General features: G+C 44.8%; 1 protein-coding gene across 1 annotated transcript in view; it reads right to left on the bottom strand.

Moving 5' to 3' along the window:
* The window catches only part of GPR158 (G protein-coupled receptor 158), a 296434-nt gene extending 288150 nt beyond the window's left edge, over positions 1-8284 (bottom strand). The window contains exon 1 of the mRNA XM_010859923.1: positions 7383-8284. Within this exon, the coding sequence (XP_010858225.1) occupies positions 7383-8284 (902 nt within the window). The remainder of the gene's footprint in view (positions 1-7382) is intronic.
* Between the last annotated feature and the right edge of the window lie 1624 nt (positions 8285-9908).

The following is a 9908-nucleotide window of genomic DNA, read 5'->3' as shown; positions in this document are numbered from 1 at the left end:
ACTTTGCCAACAAAGGTTCATCTAGTCAAAGCTATGGTTTTTCCAGTAGTCACGTATGGATGTGAGAGTTGGACTATAAAGAAAGCTGAGCGCAGAAGAATTGATGCTTTTGAACTGTGATGTTGAAGAAGACTCTTGGGAGTCCCTTGGTCTGCAAGGAGATCCAACCAGTCAATCCTAAAGGAAATCAGTCCTGAATATTCATTAGAAGGACTGATGCTGAAGCAGAAACTCCAGTACTTTGGAGTTTCTCCAATACTACCTGATGCGAAGAACTGACTCATTGGAAACGGCCCTGGTGCTGGGAAAGATTGAAGGCGGGAGGAGTAGGGGACGACAGAGGATGAGATGGTTGGATGGCATCACCGACACTATGGACATGAGTTTGAGCAAGCTCTGGGAGTTGGTGATGGACAGAGAAGCCTGGCGTGCTGCAGTCCATGGGGTCGCAAAGAGTCAGACACAACTGAGCAACTGTACTGAACTGAACTGATTTTAGTAATTGTGTTTAAATAACGCTGAACATCAATCCAGAACTGAAGAGAGAAAACAAACAAAGCCCTAATGCTTCTGTACCAACCAAGTACAAAATAACACCAACAATATACTTTTTTACATCCCAGGGTATTACAGTATAATCATAAAACAGTGAGTGTTAGAAAAGGGTAGCCTTAAAACCCTGAATGGTGATCAACAAACTGATGCTTTCATGAAGTTGAAAGTAAAATTTTACCTATCTAGCATTTGAGGCTGTAAAATCAGTCTTCTGAGAGCATTAGTTCTCTCCCCAGAAGGTAGGCCTAAACTCTTGTCATTTATTCAAGTCTTGGAAATCCCATTTCTGCTTCCAAATGTGTATGCTAAAAAGTGGCACAATAATGCTGAACGACACTAAATAGCCTTCTTTGAAGTTTTAACACCAACTACAAAGGGAAAATCAAAGACAGGTTGTTTTTAAAAGTAAGTAAGGAGCTTTAGGATGCCTCAACATTGATTACTTGGAGAGAAATTACCCATGTATACTGAGGCCCTTGGTTTAGAAATCTGTGCAACAGCTTCTTGTTGACTTTTAAGTAAATTTCAGGGGATCTTTCAACATCTAGAAACTCAGATCATATTTATTCTTATTTTGAATGGAAGTCTCATTTCCTTTAACATACATATATATTTAATTCAGTGTACAATGAGAGGGCTTTCTTTAAATATCCTATTAGCAAATCACCATGATAAAGTCAAACACTGAACATGCTGCTGCTGCTGCTAAGTCGCTTCAGTCATGTCCGACTCTGTGCAATCCCATAGACGGCAGCCGGCCAGGCTCCCCCATCCCTGGGATCATCCAGGCAAGAACACTGGAGTGGGTTGCCATTTCCTTCTCCAGTGCATGAAAGTGAAAGGTGAAAGTGAAGTTGCTCAGTCCTGTCCAACTCTTAGCGACCCCATGGACTGCAGCCTACCAGGCTCCTCCATCCATGGGATTTTCCAAGCAAGAGTACTGCATTTAAATGAGCATACAATAATTGGTTTCAGTATTACAATCAAAACTTCAAGAGTTAAAGTGACATCTTTAATTTATATACAACGTTGTAGATCTCTAGATTATAAGGAACCCAACAAGTCACCTAGTACAGCCCCATTTAATTTACAGAAGAATCATCAATTAGAAAGGCAACTGCTGATAACTAATAAGGACCTACAGTATAGCACAGGGAGCTCACTCAGTACTCAGTAATGGTATATATGGGAAAAGAATCAAAGAGAGACTGGATGTATGTATATGTATAACTGGTTCACTTTGCTGCACACCTGAAACTAACACAACATTGTAAATCAACTACAATAAAAATTTAAAAAAGAAAAGACAACTGCTGCCCATGGTAATACAATAGTCAAGGATGTGGTCCTTTCCTGGGTCCAATATCTCCTGTCTCCAAGGTCCGTATTTCCACCATGATCCACTGTAATTACAAGCCTTCACAATAATTAGGAATGAAACTAAACCATTATATGATTATAAATTACTATAAATCATGTGAGTTTAATATACCTAAAATAAGAAGGTGTTCAGCTGAGGACAGTATTTAGGAAGACAGAAGCCATGATACAAAATGTTTACTGAACCTCCTGTGGGATGACAGTTCTTCATTTAGTCTTTACAGAATCCCAAAGGAGATACACTTCACTATTCACAGTTTAAAGATTGAAACTCAAAAGCCTCAATAACAGAAGTCCATCTAAAAACTCTTTGATCTACTACTGAGGTAGACAGCTCTGTGCTGTTCCTGTAGGTAACCCTTTTCACCACTACCAGGACCCACAAGAGAGACAGGACATGTGTGGCCTAGAGCAAAATGGTCATTTCTCTTGCCCTCTTTTGTTCCAAGCAGAGATCTGTAACAAAATCTCTGATGGAGTTGTGTGGGCATATGTTTGTGAAGGAGAGAAAGTAAAGTAACCCCTCAGGAGTCAGTGACAACAATGTTCAAATAGCATTTCCACACTATGGTGGAAAATTCAGATCTAACATTCACTTGGTGTCCTCTTCTTCTGCATGCTACTCCCCCATCAGTCATCATTTCCACAGGGTACTGCATTCGTGTGTATGAACCCTGTTTCCAAAGCCTCCTTATTACCCATTGGATAGGTAGTTTCAAAATTCACAGGACAAGGAGTTACAAAGGTATATGGATGTCATCAAGTCTGTTTCCGCATTTAGTTGTGCAGAAACTGATTTCCAGACAGGTAATACAGCCAGAGACAAAGCTGGGACTTGAGGCAAAGTTCTCCCTCAAGTCTAATACTCTTCTCCCTATGCAACACACTTGATTATACAATTGGCCAAAAAGAACAAGTGTCTATCATGTCTTTGACCAAATATATTAACTATTTCAAGCCAATATCATGTTTTTAACAGCAAGTTGAAAGCAAAATTGGCGATCAAGAGCCTAGGGTAGTAGAAAGACAATACAAGCCTGATAGCTAGATAGATCCAAGTTTGATTTAACCTCTTTAATTTACTAACTGGCTGCCTTGGGTAAGTTGCTCAGCTTTTCTGAAGTTGTAACTACAAGAATATTGTTGTTTAGTCACTAAGTTATGTCCAACTCTTTGTAACTCCATGGACTGTAGCCCAACAGGGTGGCTCTCTCCATGGGATTTCCCAGGCAAGAACACCATTTCCTTCTCCAGGGGACCTTCCCGAGCCAAAGATTGAACCTGCATCTCCTGCAGTGGTAGGTGGACTCTTTACCTCTGAGCCATCAGGGAAGCCTACCTGAGAATGTTAAGAATTAAATGCAGTAGGATATTTATAAAGCATCTGATCCATAGTAGATGCTCGATATATTGGTTCCCAGTGATTCTAACTCACCCTAAAAAAGCTGTGCCACTCTTAACAAATTCCTTTAGCCCTTTGGGTCTCAGTTTCCTCCATTGTACAATGAGAAGAGGGGAAAAAAAGCAAATGAATTCTAAAATCCCTTACAACTCATCAAGTATGAATTAATTCCCAAAGCTTCCTTTACCTTAATTTAAATTCAGCCAACACTAGGTACCTTATATTCATCCTTAGCAATCTTTCTGTGATCTCAAAGATTTCAGATCCAACTCCATATAGTACTTTTAAGTTCCACATAGAAAAATTACTGCACAAAACCAAAGGACTTAACTTTAAAGAAAACTCTACAAGGACATCACAAACCTATGTGATAAATAAATACAATTTAGGATGTATCTCAAGTTGTTCCTCTTTTTCTTTTTTTTTTTTGCTGGGATAGAAGATGAGAACTTAAGTGTTGATACTATAAGCCTATAAGGATAGACTCAGGACCCATTTAGGTAAAGCAACTAATGTCATTTTGGGGGTAAGAGAAAAGGAAGAGCAATAAACTTCTCTTCCCATGTGAGTCTTATGCTAGACCTTAAAATTTAAGAAATTTGTGTCATTCTGAAGCAGAGGGGAATAAAATTTATTCTGAGAGGTGTTTTACAGTGATAGGCATTGATATAAGAAGATAGTTGACCATGTTCTCCACAGTGCTTTTGAATGTCATGTTTCAGATTTACACTCTCTATAAATAATGTATAATTTAAATGCTTGAGTCTTAAAAGCAAGACCTGGGGAAATATTAACTGAAATTAAATGAAAACCTTAACTGCAAAGTTTCTCCTCCTCTTCTCTTCCATGAGAAAAGCGTTATCAGTAGATCTTTTTGTTGTTGTTGTTATAGAGAAGGCATTTGACACATATTTGGCTGGCCAAAAATTTTGTTAACATTGTATGGAAAATCCCAAACCAACAGTTTGGCCAACCCAATAACACTCTATAGGTTCAAAATATATTTAAAATAATGATTAGAGCTCCCAGTCATGGTTTCCCAAAAATTCATTTGGTGTTTATCCTGTTACCATACCTGTACAATATTATTCACTTATAAAATTTTAGAATACACATCTTAGATGATAAAACATCAATAGCATCAAAAACTTTTGCCTTTTATTAGTATGAAGAGACAGAAAAGGCCCACTGAAATTTTCTGAAATGTGTGAAATACTGCCATTTTTTTAAATCAAGAGCTGTGTTAAATGGGCTACATTTCTGGTTCTAAAAGGTGACAGAGAATAAACTATGTTCCTCAATATAAGTTGTGTGTGAAGTCCAGAGAGGTCAATATACTTTAGGCATGCTGCTGCTGCTAAGTCACTTCAGTCGTGTCCGACTCTGTGCGACCCCATAGATGGCAGCCCACCAGGCTCCCCCGTCCCTGGGATTCTCCAGGCAAGAACACTGGAGTGGGTTGTATGTTAGGCATACATATACATATATAGCAAGCATAGTGTGAACCAGAGGCAAGAAGGCCTAGACCCTGTTTCTGCTGTTGTTAAAAACTTGATGTGTGATTTTTGGACAAGTTACTTCACCTTTCTTATCTGTTTCTTTATGAAACAGGAGGGACCATCTGATCTCTCCAAGATTGCTTCCAGTTTCTATAAGTTGTGTGAATCCTCGATATGGTACCTGAGTGGCACAGGACATGGGGCAAAAGTACTCCCAGGAGAGCACTTACTCTGCTCTTCATGCATGCTGCTAGAAGGAGCCAGATTCTGTAGAGAGCCAGACACTAAATGGCCTGGCTTTGTGCCTTGGCTGAAGAACACCATCAGTGACTATGAAGGCACTTAAAGGGACTCAGCCGGAGGAAACAAACTATTTTCTGAACATAGTCCAAAAACTCGGTAGGGTCATGTGAACCCTCATGACCTCAGACCCCTTGTGTCCTCAGCCTTTTATCTTGACTGGCAGAAAGGCCTGAGTTCATTTAGACAATGTATGCTTTCTGAGCCTTATGAGAAACAGTTCTAAGAATAAATGGACTCATCCCCAGTCCCACATCTGATCCTTGAAAATACATATATTTTTATGCATCAGCTACAATATACGTAGCACTCCTAGGACACCTTTATGAGACAGAGTTTAGCATAGTAATTAAAAGTATGAAATGAGCTCAAATCCTGCCTCTGCTGCTATTTAACTGCTGCATGATCTTGGGAAAGAAGCTTCAGGTTCTGTTTTTGTAAAATTGGGAAACTAATAAAACCTAACTCTTAGGGTTGTTGTGAGGATTAATCAAGATAATACATGCAAAGCAGAGCACAGAGCCTAGTATAAAGTATATATTAGTAAGATGGGTGGATAGATGGATAATATAGATACATGGATACATAGATGGATCTTTCAATCCTGGAAGCTGGGACTCCCTGAAAAGGCTTATGTGAAGGCCGAAAGCAATTTTTTGGCAGTGAATGGCATCTGCTGATCTTTCCTCTTCTGAGCAAGCAATATGGCAAATGCTCAAACCTGGGATCAGCTCTGACTAATAGGATCCTGCAGAAATTAGGAGGAAATAAGATTATCTTTAAAGTAGGAAAGAGTTATGCTGGTTTAAGATAAGATCCTTGAAAGAGAGAAACACAAAAAACATTTAATGTGGTCATCCAATGTCAGAGAAAAGGGGTTATTTTTCGTTCATGTCATCTCAAGTGTTGCCAGCATTAACAGCTACAGAATTTTATAACTGGGTGTCTCCCTAGAGACTGTCTATTGCTAGTTTACCTCCCTTACTTGATAAATAAGTAGCTGAGGGCCAGAGAGATTAAGCAGATTTCTTGAGGTCATTCAGCAGTAAATGACAATGCCAAGACAAATAAGTGTTCTGACTCCTCCCATTAACCCACCCAGCACTTCCCCTGGTATCTTTCACCAGGTTATCATTCTTTTATGTGCCAGCAGGGCATTAAAACACATACAGGTGCCTCACTTTTGCCCAGGTTCCCAAAAAGTACAGAAGCAACCTTTACCCCCCAAACCTTCTTCCCACTGGGAATGGGGAAAGGGTCCCAGTTAATCTATGGCCCTCTCCCAGACCCTCTTTGGAGTTTCTATCCTTTCTGTTCCTCACGTTCACTCTTAAGGGCTACTTCTAAAAGTTCTTCACCCCAAAGATCAGGCACATCCCAGGGCACAAATTACCCCCTGCTAATTTGCACATTCTCATTTTCCCACAAATGCAGAACTACAGAATTGTTAAGTCTCCTCTGAGTCCCCTGACTGAATTCAATGAGAACTGATCCCTCCCTTCCTAGGCTAATTCAATCAGGTTCATTTATAAAGGGTGAGCACCTGAAGAGCCAGAGAACCCTTGCTGCTGCTGCTGCTAAGTCGCTTAGGTGTGCCTAAAAAGAGGAAGAGCGGACCAGGAAATGGGAGGACTCGGGGAAGGAGGGAGATGAGAAGGAGCACACAGAGCAAATTGCAAAGTCTGGATCTGGGAGACAGCTATGCTGCTGAAACTGACTCACTGCTGAGGGTACAGAACTGCCGGCGGGATTGACTGTTTTCATCATGCGCTCTGGTAACTAACAACAGACTGACGCCCCAAACTGCACACGTAGGAGGAAGCAGGCGGAGGCTATCCCGAAGTTGCAGGAAAAAACGAACTCTCTTCCTGCTCCCTTCTCTAGTCTCATTAGATGTTCACCAGTCTGCGCCTGGCTAGCATGCCCTGAGCTCGCCAGGTTTCTGTGCATCACCCCTAACAGGGAACTCCCCTCCCTACTCTCCCGAGGGTTAGAGAGAAACGGCATCTCTCCTTGCAGGGAAACTGATTTGAGAGAAAAGCTTTCGCTGAGCGTCTGAAGCTGACAAACGCGGGGCGCTTCTTGTCCCTAAGCATTTGCGGCTGCGTGGGGTGTCCCTCAGCCCAGGTCTGGGCTTTGAGGGTGGGAGGCGTAAGGGTCACAGCCAAGTGTTCCTTCTCCACACTCACAGCCACCCGCGAAACCGGAAGGAAGGTTTTGCCTTTTATCTTTTTACCCCTCCCTACCTGAATTCCGGGACCAGGTTAGGCTGCAACCCGTAGAAAGCAGCGGAGAGAGTGACCAACCACCCAGGCTTGTAACTGCCATTCTCGCACTCCAGATAAGGCGGAGACCACTTGACATGGCTCTTGTCCCCGCTCAGCCCGTCCCTGCGCCGCCAGCTATGGCCCAGGCCCCGTGGCCCCTGATTGGAGCCGCGACGGTGTAAGTGAGTCCTCCACTTGCGCCGGAGGCCGTGGAACCACTCGGTCTCCAGCGTGGCGTTGGCCAGGTGGTGTGCTGAGGAGGACAGGTCCTGGAGCAGGATGCGACTCTCCTCACGCGTGGCCTGGAGGAAGACCTGCGGGGCGGGTGCGGACAGCGACTCGGTGCTGAAGGTGATGGCCGCCCGGGAGATACTGGGTTCACCCTCTAGGAGGCTCCGCACCAGCGCTTGGTACCACTCCAAGTCGTCCTGCAAGTTCTGCTCCCGCGACTTATTGCTCTGCAGCATCATGTTGAGGAAGTTGGTGGCGTGTGTCAGCGTGTCCAGCGCCCCGTGCAATGAGGGATGGGAACTGGCTAGGGCAGGCGACTTCCCCGGCAGGCCCGCCAACTCGTAGCGGCTGGAGCAGTTGGCTCGCTTTAGCTTGTGGGAGTCCCCGGTGTAGAGGTAAGAGGCCACGTCCATGGGCACCTCCTCGGCGAGTTTCTGCGCCAAGATGGTGCCGTCGGTGGAGCGGCTCCAGGGAGCAGAGGGGTCTGAGGCAGAGGCTCGAGCCGGCTGCTGGGCGTGTTGCTTCGCCCTCAGGGTCCTCTCTCGAGGGGAATCCGGCCGACTTGGAGCTTCGCGGCTGGCGCCAATAGCTCCCAATCCGAAATGAACAAGCAGAAGGCAGAAGAGGAAGGGGCAAGCCATGACTCCCATCTGCCTCGCAGAGCGGAGAGGAGCTAACGGGAGGAGTCACTTTTTAAATTGTAGTCGTCAGTCTGTCAGCAGTAAGACTTTTGCTAGGGGTCTTCCCCCTTCTCCAGCAGGCATCCAGTCCAAAAGGACTTTAAAATAGGGATGTTCCGAAATATGCCCGGCTGACTAAGCTACCGTCACAGGAAATCAAATCACCTGTGGCAACGCCGGCTGCTCCCGCTCCACAATGGGTCGGCTCAGGATTACGCACCTCGCAGCCTTGAACCGAACAGGTTACATCCCTTTTGCAGCCGGCAGCTATAGTTAGCCTGCTTACGTCTTTCCTTCCACCGCCGCTCTCATTGAGGTGTGTTCAAGAGCTGCTGCTGCTGCCGCCGCGGCCACCGAAGACGCTGCTCCATCATCTCACCCGTGGCAGGTCGTTCCCGCCTCCTGGCTCTGGCTCCTCCTCGTTCGCTTCGCCCGGAGATGCGGAGCGCGCGCGCACAGACCCGCACAGAGAGCGCAGGGGCGAGTCCCAGAGAGCGAGGGTTTCTTTTAAGATGTTTGCCTCTCTGGAGCCAAGAGGGTTAGGCAGCTGGTTAATTGGAGTCTTTAGGTTTGGCCACAAACCACACTCCTGCCTCTCCCTGCTCTCGGGAGGAAAGCCAGTTTAAAGAGGCAGCTTGGCCGCAACCAGCCCTTGTAGGGCGGCTTCAATTCGTCTTGTTCTCTGTTTGGTCGGCTCCTCTGTCAATCAGCCGAGTACCATTTGTTCGGCTGGGGCGGGAGCTGTCCAGTGCTGAACCCGAGGCGGCACGGAGGAGGCAGCGGCGCGGGATGCAGCAGTCCTTTCACCCACTCGAGTTCCCTGATGACTCGAGAGCGTGAAGGGTTGGGGGTGGGTGGCCTGGAGTAAAGGTAGAAGCAGAGCTTGGGTGGCTCAGAGAGAAGGAAACTTGGATGTACTGAGGAGGAGGGTGTTGGCGTCTTGCATGCTTCGTTAAATCAGTCTTTTCTTTTGCCTGGAAAAGAGAGGAAAAGTAGTTTTCATTTGTGACATATATCGGAGGGAGGGATGTAGGATGAAGACGTGTCCTCCCAAGCATCTGCTCATTTTAGGCAAATGATCAAATCCTCCTCCTTGTTGTCGGTTAAAGAAATTATTAAACCCTACTTGCCAAGGTCTTGGCTGTAAGGGAGTAATGGAGACATCTACTGGCTGAACTTTAAGGGGAAAAATGCCATCTAAAGAACGCTTGCTTGAAAGGGATGAAGGGGAACCTGTGGAAATGTAAACAGAGAATGTGCCAAAGGGCGAGGATAGGGGCAGGACGCAGACTGTGAGAGAATGAGGATGAGTCAGTCTTTGGTGAGTGGGAAGGAGAGCCATTCTGACTGGGAGTTCCTGAAATTAATGAAGGCAAGAACTAAGACATCTGATTCACCATAGATTGGGATGTCCCAGCTAAAGAAAGAAGAGCAGAATAACTATGCTAGGACTCCAAAAAAAAAAAAAAATGATTGGAAATTCCCTTAACACAGTCCAATTGTTTTATTTGAAGTTTTAACCGGGTCTTCTGACACTTTCATTCAAAAATACTATTTAGTACTGGATATGTAGTGTCTTCTGCACCTCCATCTT

The sequence above is a fragment of the Bison bison genome, unplaced genomic scaffold (assembly GCF_000754665.1).
Source record: "Bison bison bison isolate TAMUID 2011002044 unplaced genomic scaffold, Bison_UMD1.0 scf7180017864461, whole genome shotgun sequence".
Classification (NCBI taxonomy): domain Eukaryota; kingdom Metazoa; phylum Chordata; class Mammalia; order Artiodactyla; family Bovidae; genus Bison; species Bison bison.
This window is presented reverse-complemented; position numbering and strand designations above follow the sequence as displayed.